The 18537-nt window shown below is 35.8% G+C and overlaps 3 protein-coding genes across 4 annotated transcripts; 1 reads left to right on the top strand and 2 right to left on the bottom strand.

Annotated features, from left to right (window-relative positions):
- The first annotated feature begins 924 nt into the window (after positions 1–924).
- Positions 925–3548, top strand: LOC132161909 (putative protein phosphatase 2C 4). The gene is made up of 4 exons (XM_059572129.2): positions 925–2292; positions 2381–2494; positions 3081–3345; positions 3439–3548. The coding sequence occupies exons 1-4, from the start codon at positions 925–927 to the stop codon at positions 3546–3548; spliced, it is 1857 nt and encodes a 618-aa protein (XP_059428112.2).
- Positions 3549–5852: 2304 nt separating this feature from the next.
- On the bottom strand, positions 5853–11970 carry LOC132161800 (pectin acetylesterase 5). The gene is made up of 12 exons (XM_059571994.2): positions 11485–11970; positions 11294–11376; positions 11050–11179; positions 10860–10933; positions 10258–10347; positions 9947–10071; positions 9123–9183; positions 8686–8739; positions 8483–8560; positions 8277–8382; positions 7657–7802; positions 5853–6287 (listed from the first exon to the last, which is right to left on the bottom strand). The coding sequence occupies exons 1-12, from the start codon at positions 11711–11713 to the stop codon at positions 6174–6176; spliced, it is 1290 nt and encodes a 429-aa protein (XP_059427977.2). The 5' UTR covers positions 11714–11970; the 3' UTR covers positions 5853–6173.
- A 2200-nt stretch (positions 11971–14170) lies between these two features.
- On the bottom strand, positions 14171–17662 carry ALG10 (DIE2/ALG10 family). Of its 2 annotated transcripts, XM_059571970.2 has the most exons (9): positions 17453–17662; positions 17236–17333; positions 17053–17141; positions 16082–16415; positions 15675–15954; positions 15334–15471; positions 15030–15234; positions 14603–14745; positions 14171–14455 (listed from the first exon to the last, which is right to left on the bottom strand). In XM_059571970.2, exons 1-9 carry the CDS (start codon positions 17475–17477, stop codon positions 14196–14198), a joined length of 1572 nt encoding a protein of 523 aa, XP_059427953.2. In that variant the 5' UTR covers positions 17478–17662; the 3' UTR covers positions 14171–14195. The 2 variants fall into 2 exon arrangements, with proteins under 2 accessions (XP_059427953.2, XP_088367218.1); XM_088511092.1 differs by having other exon boundaries at positions 17236–17661.
- Between the last annotated feature and the right edge of the window lie 875 nt (positions 17663–18537).

Raw genomic sequence — 18537 nt, 5'->3', positions numbered from 1 at the left:
ATTGCTTTAGAGGGGGCTTAGATAGTGAAGAACCGCACACGCTCTCTCAAAACCAATTGAGATATAACCTTAGTGGTGAAAATGCGGTTACGAGCTAACCGCAACCGCCTAGGTGGTTAATTGGTAGTTAGCGGTTATTAGCGCTTTTTAAAAGGAAAGAAGAGGAGGAAAAAAAAAACGACGTTATATATATATGGTTAGTAGTTAACATTTTTTCCAAACCTTAAAACTGCTAACCGCACCGTCTTAGGCGGTTAGCGGCAATCAACCCTACACAGCCTAACCTAACTCCACCAGGACATCAGTAAAATTTAAAGTGACTAACACTAATTAGGAGTGAGTGATTCTCATTACGAAATTTGAAATTCAATTGTAGTACATACCTGTTGTGAACTGCTCAAAAGGAACCTAAATAGCGAAGCGACCCAACAGCATCCAATCAACCCTACACAGCCTGACCTTACTCTTGACTAACACTAATCAAGAGTAAGCACTAATCATGAGTAAGTGATTGTCGACACATGTTTCCTAGTAAATGCCTAACTGTGTAAAAATTACCTACGGAACTACCGCTACTGCTGATGATATTTTCTTTTGTTTACTTAAAAACCTGTTTAATGGTTTGACTTTGATATTATCAGATTTCATTACTATTATAATTTTTAAAATTTTTCTCCGCCCGCATGCGCTCGACTCTCTACAGCCCAGAGTCAACTCCCCCATTAACGATAAAAATTGAAAAATGACAAAAATTACCTGAAAAGTCAACCCCTCTAACATTTATAAAAAGTTCTCTCTTCACCTTTCCATCTTCTTCTTCTTCTTCTTCTTCTCTCTGAGTCTCCTTCTCTTCCTCTCTGAAGCACACAATCAACTGGAACACAACCAGAAGAAGAAAAGAAAGAGAATAATATTTACTTTTCCATGGGAAACGGCATCGGCAAGGCCTGCCACGGCTTTGCCGGTGACGGAGAGATCTCGAAGCGCCACAACGACGTCGGGGTGGTCCTGTCGGATCCTCTCGACGAGGGCTTGGGGCATTCCTTCTGCTACGTCCGACCCGACCCTCCCAGGCTCTCCTACTCGTCATCAAACTCAGAGGAGGATACTCAGGATAGGGACTCCGTCGCAACGACGGCGTTCCGGTCTATCTCCGGCGCCTCCGTCAGCGCCAACACCTCCACGCCTATCTCCACCTGTCTCGCGGACCTCATCGGCTCCTCCTTCGTCGACCGCGCCGCCTCGTTCGCGAGCTCCACCTCCTTCGCCTCAACCCCTCTCCAACCGGTCCGTCGATGCTCCACTTGCGAGCTGGTACCCGGCTCCGGCCCGATGGAGAGAGGATTCATGTCGGGTCCAATGGAGCGAGGGTTCGTATCCGGCCCGATTGACTCGGGTCCCATAGAGGAAGCAGCACGTGAACAGCTACCGATTGAAAATATAGTCAAGTCCAAGAAACGGCGTCGTTGGTTTAACAACATCTTCAAGAAACTGATATCAAGCGCGATCGCTTGTGGGCACAAGCCGGTGATGGCGCCGGTTAAAGGTGCCGTCAATGCCAGTGATTCGGGTGGTTGTATTCACTTGAAAGATGGCGAGTATTTTAAAGAGAGAAAAAGTCTTCAGTGGGCGCAAGGAAAGGCAGGGGAGGATCGAGTACAGGTGGTGATTTCTGAGGAACATGGTTGGGTTTTTGTGGGGATTTATGATGGGTTTAACGGCCCTGATGCAACCGAGTATTTGATTTCTAATCTTTACCCTGCAGTGCACAGGGAGCTCATGGGCAATGAATCCCAATCAAGGAATTTTGATGAGGAAAATGAGATATCAGGAAATGGGGAAATGACGGATTTAGATTCTAATTCAAAGAGAAAACAGGGTAATAGTTCCAAGAACAAGAGGAATTTTGAATCTGATGGGGAGAGAAGTAATCATTCAGAGGTGTTGAAGGCTCTGTCTGAGGCCTTGAGGAAAACAGAGGATGAATATTTGGATATTGCTGATAAGATGGTGAGGAATAATCCAGAGTTGGCTCTAATTGGTTCATGTGTTCTGGTGATGCTGATGAAGGGTGAAGATGTTTACTTGATGAATGTGGGTGACAGCCGGGCGGTGTTGGCTCAGGAGGCTGAGCTTGATGATCTCCGGCCAAGGAAGGTTCACCAGGACTTGAAACAGATCAATGAGGATATCCTAAGCAATCAGAACTTTTATTTTGGAGTTGCATGCGGGGGATTACAAAATCTAATTCCCCTGCAGCTCACCACGGATCACAGCACAAATGTGGAAGAGGTAAATTTATATATGGTTTTCAGTAATATGATCTCTTGTTTTGATGATGTGAATTTTACATGACAGAGAGGCCTTTTTTGGGTTTCAGGAAGTTGAGAGAATTAGAAATGAGCATCCTGATGATGCTTCTGCAGTTGTCAATGAAAGGGTGAAAGGTTATCTTAAGGTCACTCGGGCCTTTGGGGTTGGCTTTCTCAAACAGGTATATATTGTAAGCTTATAATGGGTAAGAATCTTCGACCCTGATTCACTAATTTTGTGTTGGACTTTTGTCGAATTTGTAAGTTGTATAAAAAATTGTTAGCCCTTATGTCCTGTGTTGATTTTTGGGTCATGTCGAGATACGAGTATAAGAGCATATTTAAGATTATATTTGAAAAATAGAACTTTTAAGTTAAAAAATATTTTTTTGGCAAAAATTTCATTCTTAAGCTTTTGTCAAAAATACGTTTTGGCCATTTTTGGACTTTTTAAACTCTTAAAAGTGCTTTCAATTTTTTTTACCAAACGGATACTTTTTTTTTTTTTTAAGCGAACTTTTTTAGTGTTAAACGCACTTTTAAGCCTCTTAAATGGACATCCAAACATGCACCAAGACTATAAGACAACTATAATTTGGCTCATTTAATTAAATAGGCATGACCCACAATCCAAACTTGCTAATTTTATGTTGGGTTCTTGTCCAATTCACAAATCATTAAAAAAATTATTGATTCTACGCAAAAGTATACATATTTTAAGTAAGTTTAGGCTATCATTTACATAAGAAATCACTTATTTGTTTGCAGCCCAAGTGGAATGATGCACTTTTGGAGATTTTTAGAGTCAACTACGTTGGGAGCTCCCCTTACATCACATGTCTTCCTTCACTCTACCACTTGAGACTTGGCCCCAGGGATAGATTCTTGATATTGTCTTCTGATGGACTTTACCAGTACTTCACCAATGAAGAAGCTGTCTTTCATGTTGAATCCTTCATTGCTTCGTTTCCTGAAGGAGACCCTGCACAACATCTCATTGAAGAAGTGTTGTTCCGAGCGGCAAAGAAATTTGGTAAATTAATCCTTTTATCTCCCAACACGAAATTCAGAAAATAAATAAATAAAAATGGAATCTAATCTGGTAATTGGCTCGGGATATTTGCAGGTATGGACTTCTATGAGTTGCTTGATATCCCACAAGGGGAACGACGTCGTTATCACGATGATGTTTCCATCATCATTATCTCTTTGGAGGGACGAATATGGCGTTCATAAATAGAGGTCTATATATTCAGAAAAAAGAAAAAAGAAAAAAAGAAAAAAGAATATATATATTATCGAAGAGGTTGGGCAAATTCTGTATTTCCTTCTGCCTTCTCTTCTTTTCCCCATATTGTACCCATGGTGGTACACGTCACCATCTATAAAGGTTTCCATTTTCCCATAAGGGCATCTTAACATGGAAAATGCAGGTTGAATTGAGAGGTAAACTGTATTTTTATGATATCTTGTTAAAATAATATTAATTTTAAAAATTAAAACGGATAGAAACGGATCAATTTAATCATTTAATCAATATTTTGACAACAATAATCACGGCTTTTTGTTTAAACAAAACTAAATAATATGTTCAAAAGATGCACCAAATAATCATATTTATTAATATGTATCGACATCAAATGAATTGTCAAAAAGAAACATCAGGATGGTCGTACTAAATCAACCATATTTTCAAATTCTAATATCTGATTAAGACAATTTTGTTAGTCTTAGGAAACTTATTCAAAGGATGACAAATTTTTATTTTATGAATATATTTTAATTTCAACATTTATTAGGTCAAAACATGCTATCAATGAAAGTTCAACAATCTTGTTCATAAAGCTCTTTTGAAATGTCGCATTACATGTCTCGTTCGAACAAGATGTTGCATCATGCAAAAACCCGAGACTTTCGGCCAGTAACAGAGAGAGGGGGGGCCTACCCCGGTTTCCCCCAAAATAAGGAAGAAAAAAAACAAAAAAAAAAGTGAAGTTTTAATTTTTGTTATTTGGCTCGCCCCATCCCATCCAAAGAAGTTTCCTGATTGATGTCCCAACCATTGAGTTGGAAAATTTGTTAATTTAAATGAAAGTTTGTTGGGTAGATGCACAGTTAAGACGGTTGCAAGTGGTTTAGGTCTCTCTAATCACATGAAGTAATAATTAATTAATTAATATTAAAATGAAAACTGAGCTTTTGATATCTCAACCGCATGTCATTGTCAAAATGCCCTCTTTTATGGGAACAGGTGAGAGTGATACTCCCATACGACAACCAGAATACCTGCCCATTTAACCGATTGTGAGAAACTGGAGAAGTCTTTTTAACTGAATAATTCTGGATTGACTCTTGCAAGCACATGGTTCATATTTTCAATGATAACATTTATTAATTCTAGGTTTTGGGTGGAATATTTCAATACAAATGTATAAATTTTATTTTATTACATTTAACGGTGTTTGTAATTGGGTCAGTGATATATATAACACTGGCACGCCAGTGTTATTTAATTACAAAAATATAATTAAATAAATTTATTACATTTAACGGTGTTTGTAATTGGGCTAGTGATATATATAACACTGGCACGCCAGTGTTATTTAATTACAAAATATAATTAAATAATTATTTAAACAGTATATATATATATATATATATATATATATATATTAACACTGGCGTGCATGACTATTCATGCATGCTAGTATTATATAAATCATTGCTCATGTAATTGTTGTTGGTAAGTTGGGTATTGCAAGTTGGATATTGCATCTGGGGAATTGTATCGAAAACCTAGAGGGCATAACCCATGCCATCATTTCTGGATATAACATTGCACTGATGCAGCAGATGAGAAAAGAATAAATTAGTCTATAGTTTTATTTAGGTTTTATATTTTAAAGAATTCATGTATTTTGCAATTTAATAATAGGCTTGGCCTGAGCTCTTTTATAATTTGATAATAGGTTTGGCCCAAAAGTAAGTCAATTTATGGTTAGGGTATCTCACTGTCCTTTTTTTTCTTTTTCTTTTGGACATATCTGCACAAGAGGGGAGGAAGGAGATTCGAACTAGTGATTTTTGCTCCATTAGGCGTGGTCTTAGCCAATTGAGCTATCTCTTGGGGGACAGTGAAAACGGATTATGACATTGAAAAAACAGATGTTTTGTTGGAGACATTGATTCATTTTCTCTTTGGTAGTAAAACTCTACCAAAAATCCATTGTTGATTAGTAGACTTCGATTAACGTGATTTTATTTATCTTTTTATGTTCTTTCGTCTGGTGTCAAATTTGATTGGTGGACTTCGATCAATGTGGTTTTATTATCTTTTTATGTTCTTCTTCTGTCGTGTGTCGCCTAAATAAAACTAAACTAATTTATCATTTTCTCATCCTACATCATGCACAAAACTTGATGACTTCGCCCATGGCATCGTTTTTTGCTGAGAGGCCGAGCTGGAGGAGTTGATAGTGATATTGCTTGAGCTCGCTCAGCCATTTGAGCTTTTGAGAAAGAAATGGAAAGGTTTCAGTCTCACAAAATAGTGAATATATAGCAAGTGTAAAACAGCATCGTTTTTTCTTTGTAAAGAATGCAATTGAAAAAGTTCTGTGACTTCAACAAGAGCAGTTGGCACAACAGAGTTTTGAACTCTGTGATGCAATTGTCTTCACTCTTTGTATATTAATCACAGCCTAACACTGCAATGGATTCCAATTAGCCATAATCTGCTTAAATACAGGATCATCATGCTTTGGACATGCAGAAAAACAATTCCATCTGCGTGTTTTGAGAATTTGGAGATCTGGAGCTGAGAATAACCCATTAGAAAAAACTAGACAGTAGAAAGCTCCATCACCCTCGAGTGAAATCCAGATTGTGGCAGGTGGGATTGCATGGATAAGGGCAGTCAATTTGCTTCACTTTGTTTCGATTGAAGAACCAATCACCTACAGACTCTGCAATGGTCTGTTCAAGAGCAGTAAAACTCTCAGAGTCAATGAACTAATATGGTTAGGAAATATGACAGACATCCAATTAAAAAGCAAATTTTAATGCAACTTCAGCTGTCACAAGCAACAATAAGACAGTTCAACACTATGGTCGGTAACATATATGAACATTTACAAATCATCTGATGGAACCATCATAAAAATCACAAAGACCAGACCAATCCAATTCAATTACATTTGTATAACATAGTTGGCTGGTGCATGGAATTTTTGAAAACCAGGTTGAAGTGTTTCAATTCAGTTATGAATTACTATGGTGGCAACAAGAGGCATATTCTAAGTAATTGCATTACGGAATTCAAGTATGCATTTTACAAATAGATCAATGCACCGATGTGAACATTGAACATATGTAAGCAACCTCATATGAAATAGAACTTTACAAGGAGAAATGTTACACATACTTCCACTTTCACACTCTCAAATCCACACTTTTTAACGTGGCACTAAAAATCACCATTAGATTTTGGTTTGATCACTAATGGATTTTTAGTACCACGTCAAAGAATGTGGGAGTGAGTGTGTGTAGCATTTCTCCTTTTCAAGAGATCCAAAACAAAAAGAGTGTGTAATAATTTCGATCCTATTTTATGGAGGTATTGGTAATTTTAGTTATTAGTTGGGATTTTCGGAAAATGGTAGGCTCAATGTAATAATGAGAATGGACCACTGCATGAGTCAAATGATTTAATTTTAAAATCTTACATCAAATGACAAGATAGCTTAATGGAATAATTTATAACATTACTAATAGATGGGAACAAGAAAAAACCCCACGAGATCACAATTTTTAGTTCACATTAATTAAAAAAAAGAAAAGAAAAAAGAACAAAACAAAAACAATAGACTAATAACCCTAGCCGCCCATATGTATAGACCTCTACATTTTTAAAATTTGAAAAAATTTAGCTTGAGATGGAAAGCTAGTTATTTTAGCAATTAACTTTAATTCTTTTGTTATCAATCTAGCCATGCATATACCCATATTTACACGTTTTTTTTGCTAGAATATACCCAAATTTATAATAAATCAAATACGAAATCATTAATTGTATTTACCTATTTTGCAAGGCCTTTATTTCAAAGCCCACTAAGCATAAAATACTATTGCTAAAATTTTAATCTCCCATACTCCATCAATTCGGCTACCATTTGATGTCATTTTATCAGGCATCTATTATTATAATTAGTTTATTGCTCTGATAAGTCTTATAGTTCTTTGTGCCTCTGAGTAAATAAGTCAACCAACCTATCTCGAGCGGATTGGGGGTGTTACAGTGTGTTTTTGAGAGAGAGAGAGAGAGAGAGAGAGAGAGTTTGCTTACCTTCTTGTTTATTCTTGGAGACTTGGGTGAATGCCATGTGTCAGGCATCCATGTCTGGCAATGAACAAAGCAAGAATTTATAAACATCCCCCCTTCCTTGTTTTTCTGGAATTCACTCAGTGCCTCGAGCAGAGAACTACGGAAACCTGTATATAATAAATTTATACGTGATATGGGCAACAATTTGGGCGAAGTGTACTCTTTAACTCATTATATCTGAAAGAAAGACCACTGGTTCAGGTTGCTATTAGCCAAATGACAAGAGGCAATTGGATCCATAACAACTTTGGTATTCTAGTCATCTATGCCACCTTGTTTCGTGATAATGCTGTCTTCCATCTAGTCTTTGACTAGAAATGCTCATACTACCAATGTGAATAAGATAAACTGATAATCTAACTATAACCATAAGTAAATACACTGGTTTCTAGTCCAAGAAATCTCTATGATCTGCTGCATTAGCTAACTTTCAACTATGGGATCATTATATAATAGCCCTTGAAAATGAGAATAGCCCTTGAAAATGAGGGTATCATAACCGCCTGCCAGTGTTACATTAGTCAATAGGAATGTTATTTAACCACAATCTAAAATTGGGTAGCAAGGTACACATCAATTACCTTGTAGTGTTGCAATCTGACTAGGATTACATTTATGAATGTTTAGTCTGCAATTTTGCCAGCTGTGATGAGGATCTGACGCATCTGGTACCAAGATATTTTGTATCTAGAGATCATCTAATGATTAATTAGCATCATGAGATAAGAATGGAAAAATCATAATCCCTTAATGAGCAAATGAAGCATGTGTTTTAAGGAAAAGTTACCTGCCAGAAGTCATAAGCTGGGTTGACAAGAAACACTGGAGTCTTTATGTTTTTGATAATCTCCCGAGGGAAGAGGCACTGCCATTGCAATTCATAACAGATAATATGGGATAATTGTTAGAGAAATGATCGGGCAGCAGAATGAAAAGCACATCTCAAATTTGATAAGTTACAAAATATACTAAATGAAGAATAAACCCTGCCTTATGTGGTTCCATTCTCGCAACACAATCCTTGTGCAAACTTTTTGCTACACCCTGACAGCAAGATGAAAGGTAAGCAAGAGATAACAACAAAAATTCCAATTAAAAAAAAAAAAAAAAAAATCGTTCTTTCTTCTTCTCTGTTTCTTTTTTGGTGGAAAAGTAAAAAGACGGTTAATACTGGACACGGGGGGATCCAAAACATTTTAGGTTGTCCCTATGATGGAGGTACCTCGGCAAGACTTCTAATCATATGGAATATGCAGAGTAGGTAAACACAGGAAGGTCAAGGATCTGAAAAATAAATCTTACTAACAGATGCACCATACTGTATATTCTGATCTATTTTGACTAGTAGTGTGCCCCCTACAATTGTTGCATGTATAAGTACCATCTAACAATCAATTATATAAGATTAGTAAAGGACAGAGCACAACCTGAAGTTGGACAACATCACGATAGAAAGATCCAAAAACTTGATTTCCAAGAACATCCTTCCTGAAATCAATGAAAGATAAAAAGTGGCTCAGTTTTCTTTGTATATAATCATGTTTAAAGCAAAGAGGCTGAACAAATAAGGAGGGACAGAACTACATAAAGATCATGGGGGGATATATGTAAAAATATATGTAATTTTAGGATTAAATTAGGTTTGGCCCTCTATCAAAATTAGGCTTAACCCCTTATTCATACTTTGGTGCCTCCGAATGAAAAATCCTAGTTCCGTTTAGAAACAAGCATTATACAAGCACAATTAGTTGCTAAATTCATGCATGCAGGAATTTGTTTCAAAAGCCATGGTGTAGCTTGTTACTCCATCATAGATCCCCCAGGTATATATATTCACTTACGCAGAAGAATTGTAAAAAGTTGCAGGAAAATATAATGGTCTAAATGGTTTCCAACTTTCCATAATGTTATGGTTTTCTTAGACAATTTTTTTTTTTTTTTTGATAAGTAAACTTAATAAATAGAACAGGCAACTTTCAGATACATGTATAAAATGTATACCTAAAGAGTAGTGCTACTCTTTACACCGGCTGGCGTAGCTTTTTTTAAGTAGCTTTTATTTTGGTTTTTTTTTTTAGTGACTGACATGGGAAGACACTTAAAACACGTCTTAAGTCATGTCAGCTTGTGAGAAATGGGTTTAAAGAGTAGCATTACTCAACCAGAAAACATGATATTAAAGGACTCCAAAATTGATAGCATACAACTCCTTAGATAACAAATTAGCGGAAAAAGGAAAAGAAAAACATACTCATCAAGGAAAAAACCTGCGTCGGAAAGACACTTGACAGTGGCATCCTTGGGCAGAAATTTTGGAAAATCATCACAATGTATAAGAGAAGCCAAACCTCCAGCAGAGCATCCTGAAAGAAGAGCCTGCAATGATATCAAATATGTCAAAGATTGAATCAAACATATATGCACACAATATTATTATCAACTTTACTTAAATAGGCTTTACATGTATAAAATTGTCTATATCTCATAATTGAAGTAACTATTTTCATAAAAAAACACATCTATTAGCACTAGTGAGAAATTTATTAATACCAAGGAAGCTACCTGTTTTGCACTAGACAAGCCAAGTGATAAGAGTTCATCCATAAGTGCTTCCCAGATGAGCTGCCCTCTGAAGAAAAGTCCCGTTCCATTCTACAGCATGGAAGAATCGACAACATAACGAACACGCAAAGTAACTTTTTTCTTTTCATTAGCTATGCTAAGAAGGAAAATTCAAATTCACGGTAACTGACCACTTAATCAGAAACTATTAAGTCACAAGTTGTCCCAAAAGCTTAAGGTGTGAGACTCAAAACATTGTATATATAACTAAAATTGGGGATGAACGTGCAAAATAACTTTTTTTCTTTTCATTAGCTGTGCTAAGAATGAAAATTCAAATTCACAGTGAATTACTACTTAATCCAAAACTGGTAAGTCTCCAGTAGCCCCAAAAGCTTAAGGTGTAAGACTCAACATATTGTATATATAACTAAAACAGGGGATAAATTGTACAGCTTGGGTTTGAACTACGGACCTTTGTTATGATACTATGCAAAATCACTAGTTGTCTTATAAACTTAAGCTAAAAAGCAAATGATGAATTCAATAATTTAATTAATATTCTAACGGAAAGAAGGCAGAGTTTCTCCTATTACACTCACTTCACTTTCGGGGTGGCCGGCAAATGACGCGCCATCACAATAACGTATCTTGACTTTGTTCCAGCTGAAGAAATCTAAAACATGCTCCATAAAATTAGATTAAAAGACATCATTGACTGAATTATGAACATAGAGATTAACTGACTAAAGCTAGTGCAAGCACTAAATTAAGTAGCTTGGTGCAAATTACCAGGGTTTTGGGCCGGATCACGGCTCAAGATCCCGGAAAATGGAACTTGACGCTCCATGTACTTGGAAGAACCTAAAGGGTTTAAGCTGCGAGAAGAACATGATGATATTGTATCGCACCAACCTCCACCCTACACCTCAATCCCAAGAATCAAAAGAAACAAAATTTAAATAAGTTTATATACTACAGAAATGTTCATCAACAAAATTAGAAACATGGATTTTGATGGAAATGAAGTGAAAACCTCAATGTGAAGCAGCCAATTGTTAGACCCAGATCCAAACCCCTTCTGGAAATGGTACCCCGCGGGACTCCCATCTAAACAAACTGCGAATTCAAAGAAAAAATATATATATTAATAATTCGAATAAACTCAAAAGGAAAAATTAAAAAAATCAATTTGTTCTCATTGATTGTAGAGATAGGACGGCGTACGGGCGCCTCTGTCCTTGGCGTTGTGCAACAGGGTGAGGTCGACCAGATTGGCGTCGATGGAGTGGCTGCCATCGAATGGTTGGTTGACGTTAGAGTCATCGCCGCGCCAAGAGTTTGAGATGAGAGGGAAGATGAAGATTGCGACGGAGAATCCGACGGCTGCGATTGCCCAGTTCTTCTTGGCCCACTTCCTCCACCAAGTGAGAACGCCAAGGCTCTGGTTCGCCATTGTCGTGCTCAGGTATCAATCGGCGGTCAACTAGAACGAGAGCGGACAGAGCTATTATTTTATACATCTTTTTTCGCACATCAACATGACAACATGTCATTGCAGTCACATTCATCAATAAAAGAAAGAAATTAACACCCTCCGATCTTCATCTCATTAAATTATTAAAAAAACATTGTATAATTTTAGCATTTTTCCTTAGAGGAAGTGTGTGATTTAAGGAAAGAAGTTGGCCAGAGAAAACGAAGACGACAGATCTGCGAGTCTGCGACTGCGAGCGCTGCAACGGCTACATCAAAATATCCATCCCTGAAATAGTATTTACTGGACACAAATTTCATATATTTTCTTTAAATAGCTCTAATAAATGCTAATTGTTCTAATATATTTAAATTCTTCAAAAATCAATATTTGAATTAGAAAAATAATAAATGACGGTGAAGAATATTAACGAAAATATATACATCTCATATATTAGAAATATTTGACATTTATTAGAGTTAGAGCATTTAAATAAATATTTTTTAAAATAAAATCTTGGATCATACAATAAATATCGCCGCTTAATGAAATCCCATATGAGAAATTTTTTGAAATAAAATCTTGTAGTACACTACATGGCCTGTGGCTATATGTAATGATTTGGTGCAACAAATTATTAAAATGAAACTTGTCAGTAATTTATATGGAAAATTAAAAATCAGTTTAAGGATTAAAAAATATGAGTTAATGTCACATGTCGCAATTCTAGCCAACTATCTCTAATGAGGTTTCGGATATATATATATATGATGATGATGATTAAATAGATTTTAAATAATATTTTATTTAATTACAAACTCCTATTATAAGTTTCCATTGTTTTCTCTCTATTTCTCTATTAATGGAGAGTTCTCTTTGAAATTAGTAGTGACTTATTCAAATTTGAATTATTCTCTTTTTCTCCAAATTCATTATTTTCTAACTAACTAATTGTTCAAGTCCTTAAAATCATTTTATATCTGATTATATATATACACGATGATTAAATAGACTTTAGATAATATTTTATTTAATTACAAACTCCTATAATAAGTTTCCATTGTTTTCTCTCTCTTTCTCTATTAATGGAGAGTTCTCTTTGAATTTATTATTGACTTATTCAAATTTGAATTATTCTCTTTTTCTCCAATTTCATTATTTTCTAACTAACTAATTGTTCAAGTCCTTCAAATCATTTTATATCTGATTAGTGATAAAAAAAAAAAAAAAATGTTAGAAAAACTTGAATATAAAACCTTAATAAGTAATTTTGCATTCCAAAAAATGAGAAGAATGATGTTTAAATTAAAGTATAGTATCAAATTAAATATTATTTAGTTAATATTTAAATTTAAGAAAAATGCATCACTTAAACTTCGCGCCTTAGGTTCCAAAGCGTAATAAGCTAGCCCTGGTTAGAGAAAATTTGTGTCCTTATTTACTAGCCCATAACCAGCGTGATGAACATACTTTTAACGCAATCAAATAAGTTCTCTCACCTTAGATTCAATGTTTAGTATCTTTTTGGTGTATCGAAAGCGTTTTATGTTTGTTTGTTTTTTTTTTTTTTTACAACAATCAAATAAGGTTTTACCCTCTTTTACTTTCAAAAGTAGAAACCCATTGCAATAAATTAAAACGTAAGACCTTTAATTTTAGTTTAATTCATATAAATTATGAACATGTTAAAATATTTGCTACCAAGTAAAAACAAAAAAAAACAACAAAAAAAAGAAGCAAGAATAAAACTTGAATTTTGTTTATAAAGGAACTCTGATATTGTTCGTATTGCGTGATACCTACTATATTTCAATATAAATAAAATTCATAATTATGAACATTGAGAAAAAAAAAGAAAAAAAAAAAAAAAGAAGCAAAATAAACAAATATTTTGCATAAATTTAAAAAAGAAATCCAAAATCTTCACTCAATGCAATTAAATAAATCCTCTCACATATGAATGCTTAATTGAACAAAAATCCTACACATATTTTGACTTCAGCTTCGATTTTTTTTGAAAATATTAAGTCCTTCCAAAATCCGACTCGCACGGGCAGGAGCTGGGTTGGATTTCCGAAACTCGGTTTTTTGCCCACCCCACCGAACTTGAAGCTACGAATGAAGTGCTTCTTGCCAGAAAATTCAACTGGAAATATCGTTTGAAAAGAAATCGTGAGTAGGAGAGAACTGACGACTGGAGCCGACAGTGAATATGATCAGAAACTACAAGGTGAGGATGGGCTTAAGTTATGTGAAATGGATCTTGGGTTGCTGGGGTGGTGCCTGTTGGAGGTGCTAATAAAGAACAGCTGCAGTGAGATAAATAAGGGGAAAGACCAAAAAGAAGCATTCAAATAAAGAATTTCTTGATGAAAATCCCTTCATAGATGAAAAAATAATACTACCCAAAAATGACGTGTGTAAAGATCTGATGAATCCTTTAGCATTTCCTAGAAACTTTCTACCATATAAACCTCTGGATGCCAGGCTCATGGCTCCAATGGAAAGGCCGAAACAAAAAAAGCATCATTGTGAGAACATTGAGGGCTAGATATAGAAACCCCATGAGAAGCCAGCTTTGATAATCAGTAATAGGGGAATGAAGTATCAAGAAATAGAATGGTATAGTATAGTATCTGAACTCAATCAGTGGAGCAGGAACCAGAACTGCTGCAGTAGCCAAGAAGAATGCCAACACCCATATCTTCCTCTGGACTTTCCCTGCGTGAAACATGTAAGCAAACTCTTGGTGAGGCAGAAAGAAACTAAATATGATATGATGCCAATCAGGATTTAATAAACATAATTTCATTGGCTCCATTTTTTGTAACTATGCACGATGTGCAGAGACAGGAGCTGCATACTAACCCAATACGGTTAAGATTGAAAACCATGAATAAACATAGAGTGGGACCAGAAGGTATTTCATTGACCAATGAGCATTGATGACCTTGCGCCAGAGGTAGAATGGATAATGTCGATTGTCAGCCAGAAGATAGGGATGAGCTATGCTGAAACAGTCAGATAACCAAGTGATGAAACAGCAACAGAAACTAAAACTAGGTAAGCAGCTGTGATCTATTATATTGATGAAGTGAATTACAAAAATCAATTGAAAGTTGACCTTTCATATAAGAATACATTGCTAGACCGGCCACACACACTTAAATTGAATAGCATACTCTTCAGCTAAGCCAATCTTAGTGTTCCTCTATGACCATCGAGTTCAACTAGTTATAGCAGACAAACAACAAAATCACAATAACAATTTGCTTAACTGGTTATCTGACCTGACCTGAAGTAGTGCACAGAGAAGAAGCCAGCAATGACAGCCATTAACACTTGAAAGAAACTAAGAGGCCTTCTCTTCCAAAATGACTGGAACAGGTCTATGATTTGACCTAAACTGCAGTGCAGAGGAGCCACAGCAAGAGCAGAAACCAGACCAAAATACATGATCTGTGCAAAATGAGGTGAAACTGCATGAGCTTCTTTTGCACCTGCAATATCAGGATATACAGTGAGAGACAAAAGCTACAAAGACCCTTGATATTCCACAAAATATAAAAGGAGCAGGAGTAAACAAGATGAAACAATACCTAGAACTACACTCCCATTCCAACGGACAAAAGCCAAAAAAACCAACAATACCATGAGAAAAGGGCTAAAGGAAACCAAAAGCTTCCACTTCATATGCCACGATCTTAATAAGATGACCTGAACCTCATCAAGCAAACCTGCAACACAATGCCACTGTATGTACCATAAAGGTTGAGGGACAAAAACATAAATGGTGAAGCAAGAATAACTAATGCGGCATGCTCATCATCCACAGCATGTAAGATAATGGGAATCAGTCTAGTATATGAACTTTAATAACTTAGTATGATTGCATCAATTACTAATAGATGAAAACTAATTTAAAAATGTGAATTCAAACCTGACATGTGGTTTGCTGAAAAGATGCTTGTACTTGGTATAGAATGTTTATCAGTATCCAAAGCGCTACTGAACTTTCGCTTTCTCAAGTTCAAGCCCCACGTGACATTATTTTTAGAAGTTAATCTATCAGTTTTCCTGATTGCTGCATCAATTTCATTTTCATTTACTTCTATTTTATCTCTTTCATGGGTCAGAGTAGCATCTATAACCCCAATGCATGCAACAAAAAACATCCATATTATATTGGTCTGTCGAATGACAACAGCCAAGGCACCAAGCTGCATGCAACAAAACGAGATTAATTTAACACTAGAATGAATATGTGTCTCTGCATGAGTATACGCATGTATTCACGTTCAAACAAATTACATGGTTAATGAAAAAGGCTTGAGCAGAGTCCTTTACCAATGCACTGAACCAGTAACTCTTCTTTAAACTCGCAAGATACATAGCGAGCACTGCAGTAAGCGATGCAACATCTGTATAATAGAGAAAAGTGAAAAACCAGTGGAGGGGATATAAGGCTAGGACCACTGCAATAATTGTTGCTTTTCGTTCACTAAGAGTTGGTCTCAAGTGGGTGATTATCTCATATACAAGAATGCTGCATAATAACGCCAAAACACCATTTACAGATCGAAGAATCGCAGTGGTGCAGACTTCAGAAAATGATGAGTCTGCTTGTATAAGGAACATGCCTGGAAACAAAGAAGCAACATGGGCAAGTGAAAGATAGTACCTGCAAAAGTTTTAAATCACATATCAACTTCCTTATCTACATATTTATTCTGAATTGTGCTAAGCCGGCCCAATTAACTTACTGAGACCTAAGCAGCCCTTGTGGTGTTATTTTGATAGGGCATTTGGAAAGATACAGAAAGCATGGTAAAATCAGCAAATTAAGCCCCTCAGCTAAAATTTCTTAATATCCCATGATATGCATATAATGATATATCAAGACAAATTATTCTCGGAGCAGCTTGTTGTTTCATCAATGAATAGACATTATAACACCTACAACCCCGCTTCCACACAATCTTTTATTTGCCTTTCCGCCCCCAATTCAGAGCAGAAGCTCAAGCATAACAGTAGCAACACTATACTGAAAATTCTATCGGCAATGCAAGAAACCCAAGATGATCCTACTTTCAACAGCAAAGCAGAAAATTCAAATTGCAAAAACCCAATCGATCAGTGGAAATTAACTACGACCCACTTACAACCTCTCATTTTATTATATCTTTCTTTGCTAAATATTCAATTCAAGAGCATGCCCCCCAATTGGATAGCAACCAGTAGAACTAAAAATTTCATCAACAAAATGAAAAAAAAATTATAATAATAAACGGAAAAGGCAAATAGTTAGGAGAACGTACAGGCCAGGAGGAGTGGTAATCATTGGATCCCAGCTTCTAAAATTTCCTTTGCAGTACTGTTGAGCCTGAGGTGCGTGGAATATCTCATCCTATGCATTTCATCACAAGTGCATCAGTGTGCCAACAACCAACCAAATCAAAAGGAAAAAAGGAAAAAAGTAGTCTTGTTTTGTTTGGGCTTACCATGTAAGGCTCAGGAACTATGCGATTAACAAGGAAGGAAACGGGAATGAGCCACAAGCTCACAATCACTGCCACAGCTATTCTTCCCATCTCTCTCTCTGGCGCGCGCGCGCGCCGACGGCAGAATCAATGTCACACAAATCCGTTTTCAATCATTCAGGTAAAATGGTAACGAACAAACACAATTTCTCTACGTTCGAATATAAATTCAGAGTACCTAAATCACAGTCCAAGGGTTTCATTCGCCGAGCAAAACGATTGTAACCGGTTGAATTTGGGGGAAGCGAAAATGCTTCAGACGGTGCGTTTTGGAGTTTGAGTTCAAGTGGGGTGCAGTGGGACGGATGGGGCAGACGCCGTTCCACATGAAAGGCAAAGGATAACGCCGTCTTACTCTGCCGTGTAGAATTGCCAGAACCCTTCTCTCTCTTCAAACATTACACTAACTCACTAAGGGCAATCCAAAAACAATGGAAAATTTTGCTGATGACTTTGATATGAAAGAAAGAATTTATTTTATACCAAAAAAATATTAAATAAAATATACTTCAAGTTCTTTTGTATTAGTGTGAATTTTTCAAATTCTTTTTTCATTTTCTGGAATGAAAAGTCATTTTTCTTTGAAAAATATTAGGGATCAATAAGTTTTTCATATTTAGCATATATTCTCTTACAAATTTGAACTCTCTCACGTTTTTTATTCGAATTGCTAATAATTTGAACAATAAAATTGTTAGAAATTTCTAACAAATAATGGGCTGAGGGTAGGTTGAAGTGAAATAACAAGATTACAATGCAAACATAGTTTCAAATGTAACAAAACTTGTATAATCATTTTCGTGGCTAAAGCAGTGCAACAAATTTTAAAGCTCAAGATAAAAAGAAAAAGAGAAATGCTAGTGGTCAATATTTTTTTTCATATTTGGCCAATTTTATTTTACAAATTAACCATTAGATTTGTGAACTTATGTAGATCCTATATAAGTTAAAGATGAACTCCATAAAGCTAATGGTCAAACCATTAGGTTTGTGAAGTTTACCATTGACTTATGTGAAGTCTATATACGTCTATAAATCTAATAATTAATTTGTAAGAGAATATAAGTCAAATATGAAGAACTTATCAACTCCTTGCATTTCTCTTCTTATAAAGTCCACATGTCCAAAAAGGTCTTAAACAATTTACCTTCTACTCGGTTAGGTGATATTTATAAGGACTCTCTCACATTTGTAATCCAAATAACAAATTGCTAAAAGTCTAAATCCTCGAGCAATTGTTGTTCTAAGTGGGAATTTGATTAT

This window comes from Corylus avellana, chromosome 10 (genome assembly GCF_965113065.1).
Source record: "Corylus avellana chromosome 10, dhCorAvel1.hap1.2, whole genome shotgun sequence".
Taxonomy (NCBI): domain Eukaryota; kingdom Viridiplantae; phylum Streptophyta; class Magnoliopsida; order Fagales; family Betulaceae; genus Corylus; species Corylus avellana.
The sequence above is the reverse complement of the archived record's forward strand: the minus strand, read 5'-3'. Positions and strand labels throughout refer to the sequence as shown.

Excerpts from the sequence above, each read along its gene's own strand:
- LOC132161909 (XM_059572129.2), top strand. The coding sequence starts at position 925 with ATGGGAAACGGCATCGGCAAGGCCTGCCACGGCTTTGCCGGTGACGGA. Across the intron at positions 2,293-2,380 it reads ACAGCACAAATGTGGAAGAG|GAAGTTGAGAGAATTAGAAA; the intron begins GTAAATTTATAT and ends TTTGGGTTTCAG. Across the intron at positions 2,495-3,080 it reads GGGTTGGCTTTCTCAAACAG|CCCAAGTGGAATGATGCACT; the intron begins GTATATATTGTA and ends ATTTGTTTGCAG.
- LOC132161800 (XM_059571994.2), bottom strand. The coding sequence starts at position 11,713 with ATGGCGAACCAGAGCCTTGGCGTTCTCACTTGGTGGAGGAAGTGGGCC. Across the intron at positions 8,740-9,122 it reads GTGATGTTGTCCAACTTCAG|GGTGTAGCAAAAAGTTTGCA; the intron begins GTTGTGCTCTGT and ends TCTTGCTGTCAG. Across the intron at positions 8,383-8,482 it reads CAGCTTATGACTTCTGGCAG|ATACAAAATATCTTGGTACC; the intron begins GTAACTTTTCCT and ends GATGATCTCTAG.
- ALG10 (XM_059571970.2), bottom strand. The coding sequence starts at position 17,477 with ATGAAACCCTTGGACTGTGATTTAG. Across the intron at positions 17,334-17,452 it reads ACCCTTGGACTGTGATTTAG|AGAGAGAGATGGGAAGAATA; the intron begins GTACTCTGAATT and ends CGCGCGCGCCAG. Across the intron at positions 15,235-15,333 it reads GAATGGGAGTGTAGTTCTAG|GTGCAAAAGAAGCTCATGCA; the intron begins GTATTGTTTCAT and ends CTGATATTGCAG.